Source organism: Convolutriloba macropyga, chromosome 4 (assembly GCF_964194025.1).
Source record: "Convolutriloba macropyga chromosome 4, txConMacr16.3, whole genome shotgun sequence".
Lineage (NCBI taxonomy): Eukaryota > Metazoa > Xenacoelomorpha > Acoela > Convolutidae > Convolutriloba > Convolutriloba macropyga.
The window spans coordinates 35910798-35938196 of NC_134471.1; the positions used below are offsets into that span (position 1 = coordinate 35910798).

At 37.2% G+C, this 27399-nt stretch overlaps 1 protein-coding gene across 1 annotated transcript; it reads left to right on the forward strand.

The window, feature by feature from the left end:
* Window positions 1-13680: 13680 nt before the first annotated feature.
* Window positions 13681-15007, forward strand: LOC142338408 (HAUS augmin-like complex subunit 1). The gene has a single exon (XM_075388165.1). It carries the CDS (start codon window positions 13745-13747, stop codon window positions 14504-14506), a length of 762 nt encoding a protein of 253 aa, XP_075244280.1. The 5' UTR covers window positions 13681-13744; the 3' UTR covers window positions 14507-15007.
* Window positions 15008-27399: the final 12392 nt, after the last annotated feature.

The following is a 27399-nucleotide window of genomic DNA, read 5'->3' on the forward strand; positions in this document are numbered from 1 at the left end:
CAAATTGGAGTAGTGATTTTGGTCACGCCGAAACAGGAAATGGAGCGAAAAAGCGAGTGGTTTTGCGGCGTGAATTTTTTTCGCTCTAATTTTAAAGTAGAGTGCGAAAGTGGTGTTTGAACAAAAATTCGGTTTCTCGGTAGTGGTTTTTTGTTCACATGCGGCCATTTCACTCTGATTTTTACTGTTTTTTCGATTTTTTGGATCGGATTTTTTTCTAAATAGTTTTCCCAATCCATTCACAATTCATTCTGGACCTAGTTTTTTGTTAGAATCAAAATTAGATATCTCACTAGTGGTTTTTTGTTCTCCCTAGCAGCATTTTGACATTGATTTTCTGTTTTTTTTTTGTTTTTTTTCATCTGATTTTTTTTAGAAATGGTTTTCCCAATTCACTCATTGTCCGTTCGAGGTCTATTTGTTTGATAGGTCAATGAAAATTCTTTGAATTGTACGTCAGGACTTGTCCTGCTATGTTTTTTTTTAAGATCTGTTCACACATTTTCATGATTTTTGAAGTCAAATTGGAGTAGTGATTTTGGTCACGCCGAAACAGGAAATGGAGCGAAAAAGCGAGTGGTTTTGCGGCGTGAATTTTTTTCGCTCTAATTTTAAAGTAGAGTGAGAAAATGGTGTTTGAACAAAAATTCGGTTTCTCGGTAGTGGTTTTTTGTTCACATGCGGCAATTTCACTCTGATTTTTACTGTTTTTTCGATTTTTTGGATCGGATTTTTTTCTAAATGGTTTTCCCAATCCATTCAAAGCTCATTCTAGGCCTAGTTTTTTTCTCGTTAGTGGTTTTTTTGTTCACATGCGGCATTTTCACATTGATTTTCTGTTTTTTTTCTTATTTATCAGAATTTTTTAAAAATGGTTTTCTCAATTCACTCTTAGTCCATTCTAGGTCTGGTTTTTCTGTTTAGTCAATGAAAATTCTTTGAATTGTACGTCAGGACTTGTCCTGCTATGTTTTTTTATTTCGTCGTCATGATTTTTGTTACGACCATATGACGTCACAGCCACTTTTTGTTCATTCGTTCATGCAATTTCAACTGAATTGCATGTGTGACGTCATTTTTCGCTCTTAGTGGAGCGAGTTTTCTGTTCATGCGCGTGATTAAATTTTTGGTCACACTTGACTTACCTCACTCTCAAAAATGACTTCCTCACTTTGAAATCGACTTTTATTTACTTTAATTCAAAGAGATGAGGTCAAATGGGTGTGTGTCAGTCTAATTGAAGGTTATTTGAGATCAGCTAAAAGAGGCAGCAATAACTTATACATATTTTTATTCAAAATATAACAGATCAGCCTTCAATGAAAAGACGAATTTTTTTGGTCTGTCTTTTTACTGTTTTTTTAGACTGCCGATCTACGGGTCTATTGCGGCTATTTTCTGGCAATCTGCCAGCTACGCTTCATTTGTTGCAAGTGGTTGCATGCGATCATTTATTGTCCCAACATTGTTTTCGAAATGGGTGAATGTATTTTTCACGCATTGTATGTAGCTGAAGTGGAGAAACAGCATTTTTGTAGCCCTTTTTCTACTTTTGATTTTAAAAAACTGTTGACTACATGGTTTGTTGCAATTGTATTGGTTCTGTGTTATTTTAATGCGATTTTTTATGTGAGCAATTTTTCGTCCTCAACAACGGATAAACAGGTTAGAGGGTTAGATAAGCTTAGAGGGCATTAGGTTCTCTTAGCCTTACGCCTAACCGGTCTCCGAAAATGTGAACTCGGAAGACAAAAACAGCATTAAAGATTTTTTAGCTGTTCACGATTACTTTCTCCTCACCGCAGTTACTATTTGTGGTTTTTAAATTTTTTGTAGTTTAAAAGGTTTCTGATATAACCAAAACAAAAAAAAATGTTACAATTTGGGAAGTTAAACAAGAAGCGCTAAAAATTTATATCAAGAGAAGGAAAAAATTTCGTTAAACTAATATGCTGTTAATTGCTCTTGAACAAAGTTCAAAGCAATTATTGTAAACATGTTGTCTTTTTTATGCAAATTTTTCGCTTGACCATTTTGCGCTTTTCTAGATCATTCTTTGACTTCTTCACGCTTTCGTTTCTCATTTTTGAGTGATCTCTATTGCTCTTCCTCCAAAGTAAAACTTATTGCTAATATAAAATTAGTTGCAGCATAGCAAAAATAAGAGCCTGATAGCCGAGTGGTCAGTTCATCGTGTTATGGATCGGTTGGTCAGTGGTTCTAATCCGGGCGGGGTCGTGTTTTTCTACCCGCCTGTCGTCCGAGAGCAATTCTCCCTACATTAGTTGCTTTACATTACTTGCCAGAAGCAGAATCCAATTGAGTAATTGATACTCAAAGTAAACACGAAAATTATTTTAAAAAATAACTTGAGATCGAGGAAAAACTAACGGAATTTTAACTATTCTTTTTTGGGGGTTTCTCGAGCAATCTATTGTGTTGAAAATTATGACTCTTTTTGTGGACGGTTTGATCCAACGGAGGAAGTATTTGCCAATTTCTGCGGGCAATTACGCTAAATCCACTTCCCATAAAAAGAGTTGTATCCAAAAAATATTGGATACTTGAGACCAGAAAAACAAAAAAATTGTTTCCTGGTGATTATTCATGATGCTTCAACTGACTTTTTAATTTAATCTCTCAAATAGCTCACTGTTGACTTTGATTGCAGTTAACCGAAAATGTTAAACCATCACTGGTATATTTTGGTTTTCCTTAAGCAATAGGTAACTCAAATCAGAATTTTTTAGAAGTAGAGTTTTTCAGAATTTTTTTAGAATTTTTTTCAAATAGAAGTAGAAATACGCATTTTTCTTGTGTAAACCTGAGAAAATTTATCCTATTCCATATATCACTGTGTCCTATTTTTTGGGTTTTTTAATATTAAGATGAGTGAAATAGTTATTATGAAATATAGTGAAATATAATCACCTGAGGAAGGAACAAAATGTTTGTAAAAAAAATTTAATTGTCAGGTTGGTCTCATAGTGAGCAGCTTTCCATTTGTCTTTTTTCTGATTAAAAGGAAGGTAAGTTCTATAGAAGTCCTTTCAATATTTTTAATTTAAATAAGAAATGTAATTTTTATTGGAGCTGAAAATGTTTTTTTTTTGAGAAATTCTTTCCAAAACCAAGTCATCCTAGTAATTAAGGGTTGAATTTTGATTGTCATTTGAGTTGATCACATGGATTTGTTGTAACAATAGAAATAAGACTGAGAAAATAATTAGAAAAAAATTCAACACCGCTCCGTTTTTAACTGATAATTCGTTGACCACAATTAAACATACTATCTCCAATTTGTCCAAAATTTAGTGAAATATTATATAACTCGAGCCAACCAGCGTAAGTTAATTGACATACGGAAAGTGAATTTTTGGCTATGAAATTAGAAAAGCGTAATTAATCTTTGAATTGTAACGTAAACATTGGAAAAACTTTTTTGGTTTGCTTGAAATTGTACAAAAATGTGCAAAGCACACATGAATTTAAACTAACTCGAAATTAACTTCTTGCCCAAAGACAAACACTGACATTGTAATTGTCTCTGGTTTTTGATTTTGTCTTTTTCGTGATATAAAATTTTTTCAACTGATGCTCTTTTTGAACTTTAAATTTCTGCGAAAGTCTTTTACATAATTGACAACCCAATTGGTTTTTCATCTGTAAATATATATCACCATGAGGCTTCTGCATTGTTTTTTTTTTTCAATTAAGATAGTGGTACACAAGGTTGCTATGGAAAAGGTGCTTCACTTTTTTACTTTGAAACATTGATCGTCAAAACAGCTTTTCCTCTCAGAATCGAGAAATTTTTGACAAACCTGTGACGTATACTAGAACATTCTGTGCTACGCACAGTCTCATGGGAGCAGGCTTGTTGTTTTAGTGTGACGTTCTTATGTTAATATGACGTGAAGTTATTATGACGATCCTATGGTGTTCAAACAAAGAGCTTTTTTTTCTGCTTCTTTGACGATGTGGTATTTAAAGAATAATAAAATAGTTTAGACCAGAGGAATAGAAAAATTAGGTTGTTAGGATCCCCCCACCCACCGTTTCAGAGCAAATCATTTGGGGGTGGGTGCAAATAATATGCACCCACTAAGCAGGGGGCACAAACGGAAAAGATCCCTAAATTATTTACTTAACAACTTAGAAACAACTTAAAAACCTTCTCTGAACTGCGTTAAAATCAAAAGGGCCTGTTGCCTTTTTGTGCGATTGTTTTTCGGGCAAAGTGATATTTGATAATTCATTTTTTTTCAATTTCTGGCTGTTTCTTTTGCCAAACGTAATTTGCCTCATAGATGTAAACTTTGTCATCAACTGATTAATCTGTGTCCTCATGTGTGATTCTAAAAACTGTTCACAAACGACGCGACACTTACGACTGCTTTTGTAACGGCATTTTAACACCAGGAGATCCAAGACCTTTAGTTAAGTACCAGTTTTTAAAGAAAGTACAACTTTTAAATGTGAAAGTTGTACAGAACTTTGAGAAAAAGTTCACTTTCAAAGCGAAAAAGCATTCTTTTACGTAACAGTTTTCAAATGCAAGTGACAATTTTTTAAGTAATTTTTTTTCTGCTCCTTCAACAGATGTGTTTCTCGTTAATCTTTTCTTTGCATCTTTTATATTGCCTTGGATTTTTAAACTATTTTTGAATTTTTTTCAATACGTGCTCTAAAAATTGTCTGTGCTTCAGATCACGGTTCCACTTCGTGAAGGCTTGGTTTCGATGTATAATTTTTTGTCAATTGCTCTTGAACGAAGTTCATAGCAATTATTGTAAACGGGTTGGTCTTTTTTTATAAAATGTTTTTGCTTGACCATCTTGTGCGTTTCTTCTTCGACTTCTCAATTGACTTTTTCACGCTTTCGTTCTTCAATTTTGAGTGATCTCTATTGCTCTCTTTCCGAAAAAAAGCTCGTTGCTAAAATAAAATCGATTGCAGCAGAGCGAGAATAAGGGCCTGATAGCTGAGTGGGCAGTGATTCTTGTCAGGGAGCGGGAGGTCAGTGGTTCAAATCACGGCGTGGTAAGCTGTTTTTGCACCCATAAAGAAAAATTGATCTAGGCTACAGCCCCTGAATCAAATTGCCTCGCCTGTCGTTCAGGAGCAATTCTTCCAGAGCATGCAGTTTGTTGGTGACAACGTAATTGCCATTTTCTAATAAAAATTAACCTTGGATTCAGGATTTCAACATTTCGTCGAGCTTTTTTGTTTTCCTTCAGATCAGCTTTATTGAAAATATTTGCTATTTAAGATCGGACCACCTAAATTCCTAAGCTCATTTTTGAATTTATTGCTGATTTGATTTTCTAAAATTAGATGTTTTTGCCTGTATCTGCTTCCCTCTTATGTTATTTAAGATTTCTCTTAGATGGCAAGTTTTCATTTCTTGTTTTCTTTCTCTGTTTAGTAGAAACTTTGATTTTAATCATACAATTTTAATGCCAATTTTTATTGTCTTTAATTTTTTGAAATTAGTTTTTGTTGCTTTGGCTTGTAATATTTAATTGGTTTGCTGGTGAAATAAAGGATTTTATAGTTTTTCATTGAATTCATTGCAGTTTATTTCAAATCTTTTTCTGCTATGTTTTTAGATTTTTTAAACTTTCGACCCCTCTTCGGTTTCCACAAGTCGTGAGCTTCACGCTTGCCTTCTGACCTACAGCATTCACTGTTTCATCTGAATGGATTTTAAATTCTTTCACTCATTGATTTATGCAATATAGTGAATACGGTCAAAATCAAGGAGGAAAATTAGAAAAAAACGGGATAACCGTAAAAAAGAGCGGGACTTTAAATTTAAAGACTTAGTGCATTAAGTAATCAAAGTTCCCTCATTTATACTGCCAACTGGTGATAGTATTAAGCTTCTGGTCTTGATATTAGATTTCATTCAAATAATTTATGAATTATTGTGAATGCGGCCCAGGTCAAGAATCAAAAGCTGGATAGACCAATTAAGCCCTTTCCTTTATTTATTAGGTGCATAGATTCAGCGTTCAAATTGTCGCTGTCATTAGTATCAGCTTAATTGCCGTCAGTTGAGAACTCAAATAAACGTATAGTTGTGTGTTCTAACTTAAACTGCTCACCAAATTAGAACAGTTTTTGACGCTTAGAAAGAAAAGACTGACAATTTTATCTTTTCTATTTCATTTCGGACGAGAGTCAAGGGCGTCTTTTTCCGGCTGTCTGACATCTATGTTTATTATGTTTAACTTTTCCCACATTTTTGCCTGAATTTTAAGTATACTTTCTCGTTTTCGATAAAAAACACCGATATTTTTGTGATTTTGTTTCCTAGATTCAGCAAGGAATAAATACTGAAGGTCGTCTTCGATTCATAGCTTTTTGTTGCAATTTTGTTTTTTTTTGCTCTAATTGGGGTAAGGGATATGCATTTTCGGGTTGAAATTTTCTTTGAGTTTCAGTTCCTTTTGTTTCGATGGTTTCAACATCTAATTTTCACATGGTATGAAAGAATAATTGTTCTTTTCGTTTGTTTTTTTTTGTTTAAATCCTTTGTTTTTGGTTTGATTGTTTCGTTGTATATTATTTGAATAAACGGTCATTTCGCTCTTCTATTGTTTTTTGATTATTAGAGTACTGTTTTGAAGCGCATTTTGCTTTCAAAGAGATTTTGTCGAAATAGCTGCCCTTAATTTGGCATTTTAAGCTTTCTTGAAAAGAATATTTCAACTGATATTTTTTTCAAAAAGCAGCACTCTGAGATTTGATTTGTTTGGTTTGAAAAAGATCGTATTGCCTCTTATTATTTGCTTCCAAACGAATTTGTAGCAATTATATTAGTTATGTGGTCTTTTTTAATGGGATTTTTGCTTGAACGAGTTTTTGTCTGACCCCTTTGAACAGGTCGTGGATCTTCTTTTTAAAATCTCAAATGCAATTTCGAATAAACCCAAGGTTAAAGTTACATGTATTATTATAAATCAAAGATACTACATCTTTCCTTTTATTAACCAAATATAATATTTAAAAAACTAAGGTTCAGTTTCTAGTTTTTGTGAATTATTTTATAAAAATAACTTTCAAATCCTTCATTTTTTTGTCCATTGGAACTCATTCGTGTTTTTTGCATCTCTTCCTTTAATTCTTTTTTAAATTTTTTCTTTGATTTTTCCTTACTTAGAGCTGTTGGAAGTTTAATCAATTTCCGAACTAAGTTTCTTATAACTGAATTTTGACTCCATTTTGATTTACATTTTGTTGAGAGAAAAATCATGTGTACGATTATTAACTTTGATTTCAACGTCTCCGATTATTCTGAATTTTTTTTTGGTCTTGTATGTTCGTTTGTTGGACAATATTGAAAAGTCTATTTAATGAAGTTTTTGCTATCTGAAGTTCTGCGGGAAGTATTTCTTTTTGAAGAAGAAGTTTATGTGCACTATCATATTTGGCTCGAAAAAAGCAAACTTTTATGCGCCATCTAATTTGTTTGTTTATTCTGTCAATTGCGTAGGATGGCAAACTTTGGTAAAATATTGCACTGAATTCTTAAATGCGACCAAAGTGATCTAAAGAGGTTTATTCGAGCCTTTAAAGGTATTCGATTGCGTACCAAATAAATTGATCTGATAGCTACAGCCATTTTACTGATGACATTATTAAGTTGTTTTTGGTATGTCAACTTTGTCAAGAATAAGACCTAAGGTTCTGCATTCATCTGTTGGTTTCAATGAATGACTTTTAAATTCAACACAATTGACAGTTGGTGATATCTCATTTTTGAAAACCATTATTTCTGTTTTTCCTTCAATTAGAGTTAGCTTGTTTTGTTTCAAATATTGTTCAGTTTCCATCAATATTGTTTTAGCCTTTGCTTCTAAACTCTTTCTTCATGACATAAAATTGCTGTGTCTTTCGCAAATTGTAAAACATTCGAACTTTTCCCTATTTCCTCACCGAAGTCATTTACATAAAGTATGAATACTAGTGTTCCTATCACAGTACCTTGTGGAACACCGTGATTTATAATAAGTTTTCATTTCTTGTTTTCTTGCTCTGTTTAGTAGAAACATTGATTTTAATCATACAATTTTAATGCCAATTTTTTTTGTCATTAATTTTTTGAAACCAGTTTTTGTTGCTTTGGCTTGTAATATTTAATTGGTTTGCTGGTGAAATAAAGGATTTTATAGTTTTTCATTGAATTCATTGCAGTTTATTTCAAATCTTTTTCTGCTATGTTTTTAGATTTTTTTTAACTTTCGACCCCTCTTCGGTTTCCGCAAGTCGTGAGCTTCACGCTTGCCTTCTGACCTACGGCATTCACTGTTTCATCTGAATGGATTTTAAATTCTTTCACTCATTGATTTATGCAATATAGTGAATACGATCAAAATCAAGGAGGAAAATTAGAAAAAAACGGGATAACCGTAAAAAAGAGCGGGACTTTAAATTTAAAGACTTAGTGCATTAAGTAATCAAAGTTCCCTCATTTATACTGCTAACTGGTGATAATATTAAGCTTCTGGTCTTGATATTAGATTTCATTCAAATAATTTATGAATTATTGTGAATGCGGCCCAGGTCAAGAATCAAAAGCTGGATAGACCAATTAAGCCCTTTCCTTTATTTATAATGTGTATTGTTTCAGCGTTCAAATTGTCGCTGTCATTGGTATCAGCTTAATTGCCGTCAGTTGAGAACTCAAATAAACGTATAGTTGTGTGTTCTAACTTAAAGTGCTCACCAAATTAGAACAGTTTTTGACGCTTAGAAAGAAGACTGACAATTTTATCTTTTCTATTTCATTTCGGACGAGAGTCAAGGGCGTCTTTTTCCGACTATCTGACATCTATGTTTATTATGTTTAACTTTTCCCTCATTTTTGCCTGAAATTTAAGTATACTTTCTCGTTTTCGATAAAAAAACACCAATGTTTTTGTGATTTTGTTTCCTAGATTCAGCAAGCAATAAATACTGAAGGTCGTCTTCGATTTATAGCTTTTTGTTGCAATTTTGTTTTTTTTTGCTCTAATTGGGGTAAGGGATATACATTTTCGGGTTGAAATTTTCTTTGAGTTTCAGTTCCTTTTGTTTCGATGGTTTCAACATCTAATTTTCACATGGTATGAAAGAATAATTGTTCTTTTCGTTTGTTTTTTTTAAATCCTTTGTTTTTGGTTTGATTGTTTCGTTGTATATTATTTGAATAAACGGTCATTTCGCTCTTCTATTGTTTTTTGATTATTAGAGTACTGTTTTGAAGCGCATTTTGCTTTCAAAGAGATTTTGTCGAAAATGCTGCCCTCAATTTGGCATTTGAAGCTTTCTTGAAAAGAATATTTCAACTGATATTTTTTTCAAAAAGCAGCACTCTGATATTTGATTTGCTTGGTTTGAAAAAGATCGTATTGCCTCTTATTATTTGCTCCCAAACGAATTTTTAGCAATTATATTAGTTATGTGGTCTTTTTTAATGGGATTTTTGCTTGAACGAGTTTTTGTCTGACCCCTTTGAACAGGTCGTGGATCTTCTTTTTAAAATCTCAAATGCAACTTCGACTAATCCCAAGGTTAAAGTTACATGTATTATTATAAATCAAACATACTACATCTTTCCTTTTATTAACCAAATATAATATTTAAAAAACTAAGGTTCAGTTTCTAGTTTTTGTGAATTATTTTATAAAAATAACTTTCAAAGCCTTCATTTTTTTTGTCCATTGGAACTCATTCGTGTGTTTTTTGCATCTCTTCCTTTAATTCTTTTTAAAATTTTGTCTTTGATTTTTCCTTCCTTAGAGCTGTTGGAAGTTTATTCAATTTCCAAACTAAGTTTCTTATAACTAAATTTTGACTCCATTTTGAGTTAAATTTTGTTGAGAGAAAAATCATGTGTACGATTATTAACTTTGATTTCAACGTCTCCGATTATTCTGAATTTTTTTTTTGGTCTTGTATGTTCGTTTGTTGGACAATATTGAAAAGTCTATTTAATGAAGTTTTTGCTATTTGAAGTTCTGCGGGAAGTATTTCTTTTTGAAGAAGATGTTTATGAGCACTATCATATTTGGCTCGAAAAAGCAAACTTTAATGCGCCATCTAATTTGTTTGTTTATTCTGTCAATTGCGTAGGATGGCAAACTTTGGGAAAATATTGCACTGAATTCTTAAATGCGACCAAAGTGATCTAAAGAGGTTTATTCGAGCCTTTAAAGGTATTTGATTGCGTACCAAATAACTTGATCTGATAGCTACAGCCATTTTACTGATGACATTATTAAGTTGTTTTTGGTATGTCAACTTTGTCAAGAATAACACCTAAGGTTCTGCATTCATCTGTTGGTTTCCATGAATGACTTTTAAATTCAACACAATTGACAGTTGGTGATATCTCATTTTTGAAAACCATTATTTCTGTTTTTCCTTCAATTAGAGTTAGCTTGTTTTGTTTTTTGGTCTTGTATGTTCGTTTGTTGGACAATATTGAAAAGTCTATTTAATGAAGTTTTTGCTATTTGAAGTTCTGCGGGAAGTATTTCTTTTTGAAGAAGATGTTTATGAGCACTATCATATTTGGCTCGAAAAAGCAAACTTTAATGCGCCATCTAATTTGTTTGTTTATTCTGTCAATTGCGTAGGATGGCAAACTTTGGGAAAATATTGCACTGAATTCTTAAATGCGACCAAAGTGATCTAAAGAGGTTTATTCGAGCCTTTAAAGGTATTTGATTGCGTACCAAATAACTTGATCTGATAGCTACAGCCATTTTACTGATGACATTATTAAGTTGTTTTTGGTATGTCAACTTTGTCAAGAATAACACCTAAGGTTCTGCATTCATCTGTTGGTTTCCATGAATGACTTTTAAATTCAACACAATTGACAGTTGGTGATATCTCATTTTTGAAAACCATTATTTCTGTTTTTCCTTAAATTAGAGTTAGCTTGTTTTGTTTCATATATTGTTCAGTTTCCATCAATATTGTTTTAGCCTTTGCTTCTAAACTCTTTTTTTCTTGACATAAAATTGCTGTGTCATTCGCAAATTGTAAAACATTTGAACTTTTCCCTAATTCTTCACCGAAGTCATTTACATAAAGTATGAATACTAGTGTTCCTATCACAATACCTTGTGGAACACCGTGATTTATAATTGTCCAGTCGGAGTCATTTTATTCCTTTTCTAACACACTGTTTCCTCCTAATTAAAAACGAATTCTTTAAGAATCTTCCGTTTTCTGCAAAACCATATTTTTCAAATTTTTGAATGTATATGTCCTAGGATATTGAGTTAAAAGCTTTCGCTAAATCCAAAAAGATGGTTAAGACTATATCTTTTCCTTCAACGTAATGATTTAATTTCCCTATCAGGGCATATATTGTATTGAGACACGTTTTTTGTGTTTGTTTTTTGATTTTCGTTAATTATTCTATATCTAATTGTTTCGAAGTTTGCTTCAAGAGATGTCTTTCAAAAACTTGGATTGACCGAATTAGGTCGATAGTTTTCAGGATTATTCCTGTCGCCTTTCTTATAGATGAGAATGAGATAGGCTTCTTTCAAAATATCAGGGATTGTGTTTGCGTTTATACACTCGTTAATAGCAAACTGTAAATGGGTTACAATGGACACCTTACAATCTGTCAATGCTCAGGATGGTATATACACTGCTCAAGCTGATTTTTGTGTTGGTAGTTTGTCAATAACTTTGTATAGTTCTCTTCTGGTTACCGGCCTGAAATTCAGTTCATTTCCAATTCATTTAAAATGAAAAGAAGGCAAATTAGAAGCAATTATTTCGCCCTTGTAAAGTCCAATACGGGCAAAGCAATTATTCAAAAAGTTGGCAATGATTTTATCATCTAATATTACATTATGGCCTCTTTCAGCTTTGCAATTCTTTTCTGTCTTTTTGAGTTAATTTTATTTTTAATAAATTTACATTGTTCTTTTGAAGTTGGGAGATTCTTGAAAAATTGTATCGTATAATCGTCAGATGCCTTACGTGATTTTCTATTAACATTGTTTCTCAGTACTTTGTAACTGCTAATGAGCTCTTGATAAGGATCTTTTTTCCTTTCATTGAACACACGATGCTTTTTATTAATGAGAGTACACAGTTCTTTTGATAGCCATTTTTTGTGCTCCTTTCTTGTTTTTACTTCTTTACTTTTTCAAAGATGCGTGACTATTTAATACCTTCTGGAAAATTTCAATAATATTAAAAATTTCATTTGCTCCAATGTTTTTGTACATAAGTGACCAGTCTTGCAAAGCGATATCACTGTTAAACTTCTTGTGTATCTTCTTCTATTTTGCTTTAAATGTTCTGTCTTTTGCTGCTTCTATTCTTCTAATATCAGTGGTGATTGATATACAATAGTGAAATGATCATTTTCAAGTATTGGCTCTATTATATCTGTTTCGAAGATTTGATTTTTAGAAATAAAGCAATAGTTGATTAAAGAATTTTTTTCCGCATTTTTCCATGTTGCTTTTTTTTGTGTTCACGTACTGAAGCCCGTTATCTGCAATAAAGTTGTTTAGTAATTGTTTCCCACTTTCTTCAAGTATATGTATGTTGTAATCTCCGAGCACGATTAGATTGTCAGTGCTAGAGTAAACATTTGAGATTTCTGATGTATTTCATCAAGGATGAATTTTGCCCCCCCCCACTATATTATGCCCCCCTAATTACAGAGCACGTGCCATTACATAGTAAATCATTATGTAAAAATATGGCACGTGCGTCGGGGGGTTGCAAACAATATGCACCCAATAAGCTGGGGGACACAAAGGAAAAAGATCCCAGGTCATTAAGTGGCCGAGCAGCTCTCTTAGAGCCTTACTAGTCTCTGTATACGATTCACTGAAATTGTTTGAGGAGAGAGTTTCAGGGTGTGAGGGAGCGGTTCTTAGTCTTAAAAGTTTAATGCTCCCCTCAGTCACGCCCAGACTGACACCACCATCCACCCTCCTCCAAACTAGCGATTTGGACCCCCTCTCGTTCAGCTCTTGCACAACCCTAGCCCCCCATCGCTTAAACCCGACCCCCACTCCCCCAATCGTTCTCGTTTCTGGGGAAGGTATCAGAGCTTATAGTCTTACATTTCTGTTCTACGAAACCTTTCTTCCTTGCTTCGATTCTTTTTCACTTAACAATAGGCTTTATTATATTTCACACATTTTGCGGTTTTTTCCTTATGCACGCAATTTCATCACGTTTACTATGTCCAACCCAATAGAGAGATATAATCCGAGGATAATTGGCAAGGTGATAAATGTATTTGAAGAACTGGAAGTGATCGCAATTTTGACTGATGAAGCGTTCGTAGCTTCCCTTCATTAAAGTTTTAACCGTTGAACACAGTAACAATTAGAGTAAAACGGCAATATACTTGATCAATTTATGATTGATTCCTCAGCTCATGCATCATCATTGCATTTAGTTTGTCTATAATTGCGTGTCACAAATTGTTTTTCATCAGACTTAATGTCTCATTGTGCACTCTATTTCCTTAAAGGAAAGGTATATAAATTGTAAGATAGTTCCATTTAAACGCTCGACTGATGCTGCTTGTAAATATATGTTAATGCAAAGACTATCATATGCTGAGTGCTTGGTCTGCTCTTAATTGCACTGCATTTTTTGAGCAAATCAACAGATATATATGCAATTAATATATAATAATGAACTTTTTGTTTTCAGAGATTTGTTTTCAATATTTGTATCCAGACCCAATATTACTACCATGCCACGAAGCGTTCAGAGCGAAGACGAGTCGCTGAGTTCCGACAGCAGTGGTTTCGAATTTGACGAAAATGACCTTCCAGCTGATATGGAAAATGACAAAGTTGAATTCCTTGAATCCCTGAATTCGGACGGATTCAAACACCACTGTATCAGGAAAATGATGAAAAACCTGGAAATAGAACCCAAACATACCTCAGCATCTGGTGGAAAAAATATTTCAGAAATCGTGGAGATAGCATCTTTAGTTCGGTTGTACGGTGAAAATTATAGCAGTTTTTGTGAGTCTTTCGAAAAAGAGTTGTGCAAGCGAAATCAACTTGACAGAGAAATTACACTTAGAAAGAAACAGATCGACATAATCAATAAAAAACTAAACACAATTCACAAAAAATTTGAGCTGCTCAAGAATCACGTACCTTCTGAAAGTACAAAAGGCCAAACACAAACCGAAACCACCGAAAAACGGAACCATTTCGAATACCTTGCCAGTAAGTGCAATAAGTACTCGACCCAAATTGCGCATCTGAGACGCAGACTTGATATCAACACCAAAACGCCCTCGCATCCAAAGCTCTCAGAGAGAGCCGAACACCTGACGCAGGTTCGAAAACAGATCTCGGCAATGAAAAACGAACTTGATGCCTATATTGAGTTTCCAGCTGATATCAACCTGGCTAAAGTCAAACTGGAAGAAGCGAAACGTCAGCTGGAACTTTTGGACCAAAATTTGAGTTTCAAAATAGATTTGAGTAAAAGTTGACTTTGTGTTGTATCGATAAAGTTACGAAGTCACAGTAAAATATGCATAAACTTTGCTGCAATAGCTACTGATGCTACAAAGTGATTTATTTGTATAACTTAAGGTGCTTTTTGTTTCCTCTCTAGGGCAGTGTTTTTGTTCACTTGAACTGCCATTGATATAGTTATACGTTATATCTTCTTTATACTTCTTTTCAGTCTTTGTACGTATTTAAATGCAGAAACCTTAGTTATGAGAGTGTAGAATTTGACCAATCAGAGGCCAGTTTTTATGTGCTGAATTATGCATCATCGACCAATCACATTCGAATGTTTCTCTTGAGTCAGCGTAATTGCCCAATCATACAGTGCTATAAGAACAGAAAGGTGATATATTTTGATTATTTGTTCATGCAAATCCCGTTCATCAACTTTCTCTTTCATCGGCTTTATGGTCTAATCGCTGGTTTTCTGCTGTAAATTTTATGTCTCCAGGTACAAATTGATTTTGTGTTCTTTTAAAGTTTTGAACTGAGCAACGCACTTGTCACTTTGAATGCAGGCCTGAGTCCATCCCTGAATTGTAAATATTAACAGCTGGGTTGCAAAAACATTTGGCACCTTAATCATCGCCTCTTGGGTCATCCTTATAATTATGACTACGAAGCATTTTGGTTGGTTGTTAATCGATCTAGGACAAAATTTGAGGCAGTAATTTGGTTTGTTTGTCATTTTTCCGCAAGAGGGTATTCTATAGATTTTTAGCTGAAGGCCATCGGTTTAACGTTTGGTTTGTTTTTAATTGCTCTCGAGCGAAGTTTGGAGCAATTATTGGAAATATGTTTTTATGAAAAATTTTCATTTGACCGGTTTTGCGTACATTCTTTGTCTTCTCAAGTGACTTTTTCAAACGTTCACGCTTGTCTTCTTCATTTTTTATTGATCTCAGTTGCTCTCACTCCGAAGTAAAGGGGTTCGAATCCTTCCCCCGTCGGATCTTTTTGCACCTATAAAGAAGAAATTATCAAAGCTACCGGTTATCGTTCGGTTATGTTGTTTGTGGGCTTCCTGCTTTAGAGGGTTCTGGTATGAGGTACAAGGTTCTGGAATTACGGGAAACGTTAATATTTTCAGGGCGATTGATAACGTACCTGAATGATAAAAATTAAGCTTCTCATGGTAATTTGTTAAGTGGCTATTAAGATTTGTTTGTCAAGTGGCTATTAGGATTTGCTAAGAAACAAAAAATCTAGTTGCGGCTGTCAATAATTTTGTTTTGTTTGTAATGTCTTCTTGTGATTTGTCGCATTGAATTTTCTGTCGTCCTTTTTTAAGAGATCACGTCAATACTTTAGATAATCTTTGAATTCTATCGTTCAGCAACTGAGTTTGTGTACGTGACGTTATTTCACTTAACTATTTAGCTTGTCAAGTTTTTGGTCAACAATGAGAAAGCGCCACTAAATCATACTTTAATTATCACTGTCCTGAAAATGGCTTTTGCAATTGGTGTAAAGGTGCAAAACACTCTTTCGAAGATTCAATTCGTCAATCAAAACAAACGTATTCAACTGTAAGCAACGTATAAGTATAGCGTGTAAGCATTAAGACGTACAAAGCCACAAGTGGAGTTCAGACGGCAAGGTTTTTTCGATGCTCTTTTACTGGTTTTTTGTCTGATGTTATTGACGTAAAATCAGTTCGTATTCAATCGGCAATTGTCTAGAAAACCTAAAAATATTAAGCCGAAAACCAGCTTAATCGATACATATCATGGTTCTATTTACTTAGAATTAGGTTAAATGAACTTTTTCGGAACATTCTACGTATATTAGAACGTATTTAATTCTTATTTTAAAGTTTAGAAATACTCGAATCTGATTGGCTAAAATTCGTTGTTTTATTTACTTCGTAACATCCTCCGGCCCGGAAGAAGATGTTGGGAAAACTGGTTCAAGTTTTACAAGCGGGCGGACAAGTGAACCAGTCGACGTACGTAAAACGGCGGAGCGCGCGACGCTATCGGAGCCGTAACGGAGTTCCACAATCCGAGCGGTTGGGTAGTAACCCCTAGGGTTGGTTTCTTCAACTATCCAAACCAAGTCACCGGTCTTAAGGTGTTGCTCGGCAGGCGTCTGCCACTTAGAGCGTCGGTTCAGTGTCGGTACGTACTCTCTGATCCAACGGGACCAGATCGCATTAACGTACGACTGCGCACGGGCGTAGCGTTTACGGTGGTCAAGCTCATTATTGCCGACAACAGACGGAATACCGGTAGAGTATTCTCCTAAAAGAAAGTGGTTGGGCGTTAAAGCGTTCAAATCGCACGGATCGGCGCTTACGGGTGTTGAAGGACGCGAATTGAGAACATTCTCCACGAGACAAAAGGTAGTATGCAGTACCTCATCCGTGAGGCGACGCGTGCCAAGAATAGTATACAACACGCGCTTGAAGCTGCGTACCAACCTCTCCCAGATACCACCTTGATGTGGTGCGCTGGGTGGATTGAACCTCCACTTAATACCTTTGTGAGCGAGTTCAGCTGTAATGTTGACAACGTTCCACTTTTCAATACTTTCTCGGAGTTCTTTCTCCGCTCCAATAAAGTTAGTGCCATTGTCCGACCAAATCATGGCAGGTGTACCCCTACGTGACACAAACCGCTCAACTCCCATAACACAAGAACTGGTGTCCATGGATGTAACTATCTCGACATGGACAGCGCGAGTAGTGAGACAGGTGAAGAGGAAGCCCCACCTTTTCTCAGTAGTACGGCGGACAGTAACATAGAATGGCCCAAAGTAGTCAACGCCAGTGTTCGTGAAGGGAGGAGACTGGTAAGCAAGTCTCTCCTTAGGTAAGTCAGACATGATTGGTTGCATAGTTACAGCTTGGAATTCTCGGCATCTCAGGCAGTGTGTTTTGATGGAACGCAAGTAAGATCTTAGTTTCAGTATTGTGTAGTGTTCCTGCACAATTGATCTTAGGTATTCAACGCCCTGATGATAATGCTTTACGTGCGTGTGTTCAAGGAACAGTTTTACAAACGGATGACGTGCATCTAAGATGATTGGGTACTTTACGTTAAACCCAACTTCAGTTAACCGCTTGATGCGGCCCGTGGAACGGATTAGCCCATTTGGACTAATAAACGGTGAATGTGGAGCAATTCGGCTACTCCGTTTAACGAATTTATTGTCAAGAAGATCTTTTCTTTCGGCTTCAAAAGACTCTCCTTGCACCAAGTACTGTAGATGACGCTCGGCTTCGTCAAGCTCAGTAGGGTCAGTAATGCTACCATCGGGGTTACGGTAGCCGGCATGTTTCGGCAAAAGCCGGAGAACGTATGCGGCAATGCGCAAGTACTTTTGATAAGAACTAAACTTATCAAATTGGAATAACGACGGAACGGGAGTTGTCTGTTTTTTAACAGATGTAGCGAGAGAGACAGTGTCTTCTATGATGACTGCTTGGTTGACGCCAAGTTTGATGTTATTAATGACGTCTTTGTTCGGTACGAAAGGGAACCTTGAGTTATTTAAGAAATGTGGACCATTGACCCAACTGCTTAGTTGCAAAACCTCAGCGGACATTCCACGCGTGCCAGCGTCAGCTGGATTATCCTTAGTTGCGACGTGGTTCCATTGGTCAACGCTGGTATACTCCAAAATTTCACAAACGCGGTTTGCAACAAAGATTGGTTGCTTTTCATTAGAGTTTATCCACTGAAGAACGGTCGTGCTGTCTGTCTACATGAATACTTGGTTAACAGTTACAGTAAGTGCCTGAATAATTTCGTTCTTCAGCCGAGCGGCAAGTAGAGCTGCTTGCAATTCCAGTTTAGGGACAGTCATTACTTTCATTGGCGCCACGCGCGCTTTCCCCAAAACAAACGCAAGCTCTGTTTTTATCTTGCCCGTAGGGGTTGTTACTCGGGCTCGAAGAAATGCGACGGCACTAAAAATATCCTGGGAACTGTCACCGAACATATGCAACTCTGTATTATCAAAGGGTCCACTAAAGTAACTTCGTGGAATTTTGATGTTTTCAAGCTTTGGTAAGTCCGCACTCCAGACCAAAAATCTTTGAACCACGTCCTGTGGGAGCTCGTCATCCCATTGCTGTCCTGTGACACGCCAGATGTCTTTTAAGAGCAATCGCGCACCGACGGTAAACGGTGCGACAAGACCAATGGGGTCAAAGACTTTCGAGACAAGACTTAGGACCAAGCGTTGCGTGAGGGACTTGGTTATAGCGCAGCTTGTACCCCGACTCACAACTAAAGTGTCATTAGTGTGATCCCACTTTAGCCCTAGCACATGCGATGAATCCTCCTGACATGAAACAATAACCTTGGGCTCAGTAGATTGAGAGGAACCATCAATTCGGTCAGCCAGATTTGGTACATTGCTTACGAACTTTGTAAGCTTGAACCCACCGAAATGGAGAAGATGTACCAATTCCTTTGATCTATTGATGGCTTTCTTTGGAGACTCCACTGAGTCAAGATAGTCGTCCATGTAGAAGTTTTCAAGGACGGCTTTTGCAGCTTCGGGGTAAAATTTGGCATTGTCTCTCGCAGTGCGTTGTAATGCATAGTTGGCGCATGTGGGCGAGTCTTTAGCCCCGAATATATGGCGCGTATATTGATACACTACAACGTTAGTTGTGGGGTCCTCCCGCCACAGAAAGCGAAGTGATGGTTGATCTGATGGTAATACACCAACCTGTAGAAACATTCCCTCGATGTCGGCAGAGACGGCATATGGATGTTGTCGGAAGCGAAGAAGTACGTAAATAAGGTTTTGGAGCAGATCAGGGCCAGTGAGCAAAGATTTATTCAGTGAGGCGCCATGAAATTTTGCTGCTCCATTGAGCACCCTACGCACATTACCCGGTTTGTTCGGGTTTAAAACCGGATGGTGGGGTAGGTACCACTCTTTATCGGACCGCTTCTCAACCTTGTGAGCGTCCGGAACCTCAATTACATACCCCTTGTTTAGGTCTTCCTTGATGGTACTAGTATACTTCTCTCTAAGGTCTTCATCCTTAGCCAATCGTTTTTCGAGAGATTTTAGTTGCACAAGGGATGAGAAGTAATTATTTGGGAGCTTGGTGTTATCTGCTGCCCACAGCATTCCGACATCGTATCTCAGGCCATTGTGTATGGTGGTACTCTCAAGGATCTCATGAGCCCTTGCGTCTGCTGCAGATCTGGAGTCGACCTGCTTGTTTGCCCCGAATGATTCAATGTCGTACCATGACTTTACTTGACTTGCTAACTCATTGTCATGTTCGATATTCACTTTAAAGCACGTTGAGGTTAAACAAGAACTTGATGGTAACGGACCGCTTAAGACCCAACCTATGGGTAAGCGTACGGCAACGGGTGAACGCTTCTCGTCGGCAGAGAAGTATTCTAACGGGCGGATGGCATGATAGACATCTTGTCCGAGTATCATCTCAATGTCTTTATAGGAATATGTCACGGGATCAAGGACTGCTAAGTGTGGGTAAGTCTCTTGCAGGGCCTGTACATTAATTATATCTGAGCCGACGTTCAGACTCTCCTTAACGAAAGGGGTGACGGTGAATGGTTCGAAATCTTGTTGTTCTCTTGGTTTCACAGTGACTTCAACAACCCTAGTATCAACTACTTCTTCGGTATTAATACCCTTGACAGTTAGCTTTAGTGCTTTACCGTGCAAACCGAGTCTATCTGCGAGACTACCGGCCACCCAAGAGTTACTGCAGGCGGTATCACACAAAACTAAAGCCTTGGTATCTAAACCGGACGAATTGACCAACTGCAATTCAGTCACCTGAAGGAGCCCCTTAACATCAGTAACAGATGACATTGTTGTGGTCTTATTAGGCTGGAGTTGACTAGAAGTTGCTTTACTTTGACCTGTGTTGCCAGAAGACTGGATAGTATTGCGATTTGTTGACTGTTTCGTTGGGAAAACCCTATCTGCTTCATGCAATAGTGAGTTATGCGAACTATTACACCCTTCTGCTCGGCACTTTCTTGGTTGAGGACACTGGCGGAATGTGTGCTTATCACGTAAGCACGAAAAGCAAAGTTTATTATCGACCACCAACTTAGCTCTCTGGGTTGGAGTCTTTTCCTTGAAAACTCGACACTCCCATAGCCGGTGGTTACCTTTGCATACAATGCACCGAGAGTAAGTGTTTGTGGAAGAAGATGGCATTTGCTTCTTTGTTTCCCTTTGTTGTGAGTTTGATGCAAACACTTTTGAGGCTGTTTTGGTCTTGGTTACTGAAGTGATGTTCTCTTCAGGTTTGGCCTTGGTTGCGCTTTGTTGCATAAGATCATGGGCCTCAGCCTTTTCTTTAAGCCAATCGTTAAAGTCAAGGAGGGTAGGCTTAACCCAGTGCTTCTTAACCGTAAAGAGTGACCATGACTCTTTCATGTTTGGTGGTAACTTCTGTACCGCTTGGTTAAGTAGGGAAGCGCTCTTCAAATCAGCATCATATGATAACGACTTGAAAACCCCAACGAGACTGGATATTGCAGCAGAATAGTTTATGATGTTATCACTATTGTGCATTTTAAGAGGTGGAAAACTGTTTAGTTTATCCAAGTGTGCACTTACGACTGCCTGTGGCTGGCCAAATTTACGTTCCAAAGTCCTTAGTGCATCCTTGTACATTAAACCACAGTAAGCAAACTCGGCAATTGCAATCTTTGCTTTACCGGTGACGAGTGTTTTAAGGTACGTCAATTTAACGTCATCAGTGAGCGACTGCGAGTCAATCGCGCTTTTGAATTGACCATACCACTCGTGCCATTGTAATGGATCGCCATTATACTGAGCAAGTTTCCATTCTGGCAAGGGGTCATTTTTCTTGCTGGTTATTGCATCAGCCAACTCCCTAATCAATGACGCATTGTCCGGTGTCGAAGGAGCAGGTGCAGACACCTGCGGACCACTCCAACTCAACGGAGTGGGCCCAATATAGGGGTATGTTGGCTGAAAAACCGGAGTGGCTAGACCAGGTACAATATTACTTGTAGTTGCAATCGGGTTTTCCTGATGTGTGCCGGATGGTGATTGCATATCAATCAAAAGGGGCGAATTCTGATAAATTCGTAGTGGAACATTAGTGCTTGATGGTGCGATATGCGTGTGTACATTTAGAGGCAGACTATTCACGGTGGTTGTGTCTTGGTTGACTATTGACGGTCTGTGCTGTGGAAACCGCCAATGACTCATATTTGGCACAAAGTTTTGGCCAAGAGGAATAGTGGGCAAATTTGGGACAGGAGGAGCAACGGAACGTACGACTTTGTGTACTCGGTTATTATTATTTTGAAAAGTTTCGTTGACGAGAGGCTGATTACTCAAAGGGGCGTGTGGGATGGGAGCAGTGATGTTAGGTGCGAAGACTGGGTTCGGAATGGGAAGGACGTTAGGATGAGCGGGTTCGGAGTTGTGCTGTTGAATGTTTGGACTTGGTGGGGCGCTTGGGTGCAGGGGAACGTTTATTGCGGGGGCTGGATGATTTGTTGTCGGAAAAGTAGGAATAGTGGCGTTTGGTGCTCGGGGGAGAAAATTAATTTGTTGTCGGGAGCATATTTGCTGGGCCGAATTATTCTTGGGCAGACTTGATGTTTCAGGTCCCCTGGATTGTGAAATTTGAAGTCGTGCGTTTGGAAATAACTCTGTTGCATTATTCTGATTTTTTTGCGGTGCGAACGGCTGTGGAATGGGCGGTTGAATGGGTGGTGAAGAAGCCCCTGGGGCGTGTACAGAAGGCGGCTGATTATCCGCGGTTCCTTGGTTATTTATGCTTGGGAGCGCCGTGCCTTGCTGGCCTGTTTGATTCATTTGCGCCCTTAGGTGCGCCTGGTACAACGCCTGTGTGTTAGCAGCAGCCAAAAAATTTTCAGGTGGAGTATAATAGGGGTCGAGTTGCTGCAAGGTCTCATTGCTTAAAATGTAATTGCCTCGACAATTTTTTGGAATGGAATGCCTTGAAATTTCAGTGTTCTGATCTTCCACTGTTTTGCCGTTGTTGTGGCTAGCACATTCTGGAGGGTCAATCATAACCTGTGGTTCAATAGTTTTCTCCTCATTGTGGAAACTTAAAGCAAGTGAGGTGTTGATCCAGTCTTGGACAGCCTTTTCACTTCTCATTGAGGTCCTAGCACTTGCAGTTGTTTCAGATTGGCTACCTTTAGAAACGGCGTCCAGCAATTCAAATTCTTGCAGAGTTGCCTCTGCCAACCGTTTCCTGTTGTTTTCCTCCAGTTCATCCAATTCCATTTGCTTTTTCTGTTTAGCAAGGCGAATGGCTGCTTCATTCTGTTTTTCAATTTCTTCACGCTTCATCTTAGCAATTACGTAATCATGTTTACGCTGACTAGATGTTTTTGACGATGTCATAATTGAGGGAAGTCTAGAATGAATGGACGCCCTCGGTTCCTGAAACTCACTCACTTTATCATCAGCAGAGTTGATGTAGTTTCGTGCTGAAGTGAGTATCTTGTCGTTCTTAGTTGTCATTGCCTCCAAGTAAGACTCTAATGAAGGAACAAGAGCACTTGGATCCTCTGTTTTTCCGGCAAATGCAATCAGGTCCTCATTTTTGTCTACAACAGTCATAAATGCTTCGTTGCACTTTGTTACTAGGCGTTCAACTTTCACTCGCCTACTTTGACTATTTATACAATGAAGGATATCTTCATGTATAGCATGCAATTCAGCCTCACGCTTTGACCTGGCAGCGTAAAACTTTTTGACTTTTTGATCAAGACTATTAGACATCATGATGTTATTATTTCCAAAGACCAGCAATCCTACCACTGCACACGGTTATATTTCATATGCACACTCCAAACAAACCTAATACACGCAAAACGAACCCAACGCAAAAGACACCAAACACAGCACACTGTAGACAGTCTGTAAAACAAACCACCCAAAGAGCAAATAAGGTCGTCGAGCACACTGTGCCCGACAAAAACAGAAGTGGAGCGCTGAACGCTATGCGCTCAACGCGGAGGGAGGCAAAGGACACACGGGAAGTCGAGCGAGCAACGCGCGACGAAACGGAGACGTTACGGGCGGAAAGTCGAGCGAGCAACGCGCAACGCGACGGAAACGGGACAGACGAGAAGCCGAGCGAGCAATGCGCGACAGAACGGAAACGGGACGTGCGGGAAAAGGAACGAAACGGGACGGTGGGAAAGAACGGGCGGGAAATGAGTTCGGAAAGAACTATGTTAGCAGACCACAGCAAAAACTCAAGCAAACAACCTAGCCGTAACTCCAGAACAAACTTAAGTCACACCCTAGGAAGAAGGAGAGAAGCTACTGCAAGACAATCTAATATAGTTCATAATGGGTCTATAACGACAAATTTAACGACAAACTATTTTACGGCAATGCAGTAGTACACTAAAAGGATGAAAAGGTTGAGAAATTTACTAGCCGTAACTCCAGAATAAACTTAAGTCACATCCTAGCAAAACCCAAACCACAACAAACAATCAGCATACTAGCGGTATTAAACAAACTACAGCAAAATTGAATAAACTACAATAGTGTATTTGTAGATGAAGACAGTTTGAAAGTCAAGAAACAATGCAGCCGTAACTCGAGAATAAACTTAAGTCACACCCTGGAAGGCAACAAGACCAAACCAACTAGCAATCTTACAGGTACACACAAACATAAAGCAGCAAAATAAATATACTACAACAGAAAGGCTAGTAAATTAGTTGAAAAGTCAAAGGGAAATCCAGCCGTAACTCGAGAATAAACTTAAGTCACACCCTAGAAAGCTATAAGACCTAAACAACAAACCAGCATACTAGCATACTAAACATACTACACCAAAAACAACAACATACTTCATCATATGTGATATACTACATCGAAATCCGGAAAAAATTGGAAGAAAACGAAAAGCGAAAACTTGGGAGAGCGACGTTATTGAAAAAAAAACGGAAAACGGAAAATTGTAAAGTTAAAGAACGAAAAGAACGCGGACGAAAAACGGTACATAAACGAGCGGCGAGAAAAATTATTGGAGTTCGATAATTTTTTGTAGGCCGGAGGTTTTGAGAATTTTCACAACTTTTTCTGTGTTAATTGAGTTTCACTCAATTTACGATTATTCTTGCTGGAAATTTCATTTTTTGACAAATTTGTCAAAATTTTACACTTTTGTTCAACTTTTTCTATTTTTGGTCAACATTTCTGCAATTTTTTGAACACGGAACGGTTATCCGGTAAATTGGACGGTTTTATGCCTGAAAGTACGGTTTATCAATATTCAATATTGATATTCTATGTTTTTTTTTATTTGCATCAAAATTGACCAAAAATTGGACAAATTAGCGTAATTTTCTTTCAATTTTCCCTTTATCAGAGGTTATTCTTTGATATACGAACCGACTAAATCAATTTTTTTGAATTTTTGGCAAATCTACCAAAAATTTTCAAAATCGATGTTTTTTTGTCTCAAAATTTTGTTTGCGGGGCGTTAATGGCGACCTTTTACTAATATTTTTCTACAAAGAATTGTCTAATTTTTTCTCCCCCCCCCCCTGCGATGTCCAAAAAATTACTCACGGGTTGGGTTTATTGCCGTCTAAATTCCAATATCTAATTTATGGCTCAACATTTTGAAAACTATTGTTCTGTCTTACAGTTTTTTTAGTGTCAGGATGACCTCTGCGTGACTCCTGAACAGTCTCTTTGATCCTCAAGGCCCCAAGAGGTTCCTTCTTCCTGCGTCTCTGTAGTTCAGCTCAGGTCCTCCCAAACTTTGATGAAAATCAGTACCATTGGCGCACGTACATAAAGAACGCACCCAGAACCTGATCGCTACGTTTGTGTTGATAATTCTCAGTGAAACTCGTTGTTTTTGTGTTGCGTCTGATTATTTTTGTCCACTTTGGCTGTTGCGTCACTCATTTTTCCGTCATAACTACATACGAAGGCTGGCTCCTTCGAGCATTGCAGAAAGAAAATAAACTTACCACAACAGGCTAACTGTAGTTTTCGCAGGCCGGGAGCGGCACCAATGTAAAGGTGCAAAACACTCTTTCGAAGATTCAATTCGTCAATCAAAACAAACGTATTCAACTGTAAGCAACGTATAAGTATAGCGTGTAAGCATTAAGACGTACAAAGCCACAAGTGGAGTTCAGACGGCAAGGTTTTTTCGATGCTCTTTTACTGGTTTTTTGTCTGATGTTATTGACGTAAAATCAGTTCGTATTCAATCGGCAATTGTCTAGAAAACCTAAAAATATTAAGCCGAAAACCAGCTTAATCGATACATATCATGGTTCTATTTACTTAGAATTAGGTTAAATGAACTTTTTCGGAACATTCTACGTATATTAGAACGTATTTAATTCTTATTTTAAAGTTTAGAAATACTCGAATCTGATTGGCTAAAATTCGTTGTTTTATTTACTTCGTAACAATTGGGAGAGCTTAAAATTTTGATTTAAACTCGTTTTTGAGGTGAGTGAAATCATTGATTTCCAGTCAGGCTGCAGCGTATTGTTGAGCTATATTAATAAATTATTATTATTTTTATAATAAAATAAGATTTTTGCTATATGTTTTATAAGGTTTTTAAATGTCTACAGAGTTTGTTATTGTTCATGGCACACTGCCTGTTATGTTTGAGTGAAATTGAGTGCATGTGACGTTCCATGGTGATTTTAGGACTCCGGATTTTGACTTTCTTCAGTTTTGATGGAATAGAATGGCAATGAGAAGAATTCTTAATTTACTGTTTATGCGTTACAAATGCACCTATTTTAAGACGATGAACTTCTAAAGAAAAAGACTAAAACCGAAATAGCAAGAGCTTTTTTGTGTTTGTTTAATTGCTTTCAAATAAAATTTGTGGCAATTTTATTAATCCTGTGGTGCATTTATGTGGTGTATTTTAATGAAATTTTTGCTTTCAATTTTTCGTCGGAATCTTTAAACTTTTTGTCCTGAAACGTGACCCCAATTTACAATTTACTTTTTGTTATACAACCCATTACTTTGTAAAAAAATAGTTTTGACCTCAGCAACACACTCCTCACTTTGAATGCAGACTTGAGTCCATGCGTGAATTGTAAATATTAACAGCTGGGTTGCAAAAACATTTGGCAACTTAATCATCGCCACTTGGGTCATCATTATGAGTTATGACGACGAAGCATTTTCGGTTGTTAATTAATCTCAGACAAAATTTGAGGCAGTAATTTGGTTTGTCTTTTTTTCACAATAGTTCTGGGTTTCTACAGATTTTTAGCTGAAGGCCATCGGTTTAACGTTAGGCTTTTTTAATTGCTCTCGAGCGAGGTTTGGAGCAATTATTGTAAACATGTGTTTTTTATGGAACATTTTCATTTGACCGGTTTTGCGTACATTCCTTGTCTTCTCAGGTGAATGTTTCAGGCTTGTCTTCTTCATTTTTGATTGAACTCAGTTGCTCTCACTCCGAAGTAAAAGGTTTCGAATCCTTCCCTGGTTGGATCTTTTTGCCCCTGTAAAAAATCATAAAGCTACTGCCCCTGAATTAAATTTCCACGCCTGTAGTTCGCGAGAAATTTCTCCGAATTCGGTAGGTGTTAACATTTGGCATTAACATTTCAGGAACGCTTAATTTCCTTTTTAATGTACAGTAGTTAAATAAAAGATGAAAAGGACATCCAGAGAATTTTTTTACCTGCACCAACCCCACCTAACCGCAACCTCACTCCCGAAACTATCACCCTGATCCAAGAGCTACGTCCTTTACCTCCCAGTACACCCTAGCCGCCAACTACACCCCAACCACCCATTATGAATGTGGGACGAATTCTGTCTGAAAAATTTTTCTAATGTTATGCTATTTACTTTGAATTTTTTGGTGTTTTCTGGCAATTTT

What these genes read in the sequence shown, in the direction of transcription:
- LOC142338408 (XM_075388165.1), top strand. Translation starts at nt 13,745, where the DNA reads ATGCCACGAAGCGTTCAGAGCGAAGACGAGTCGCTGAGTTCCGACAGC.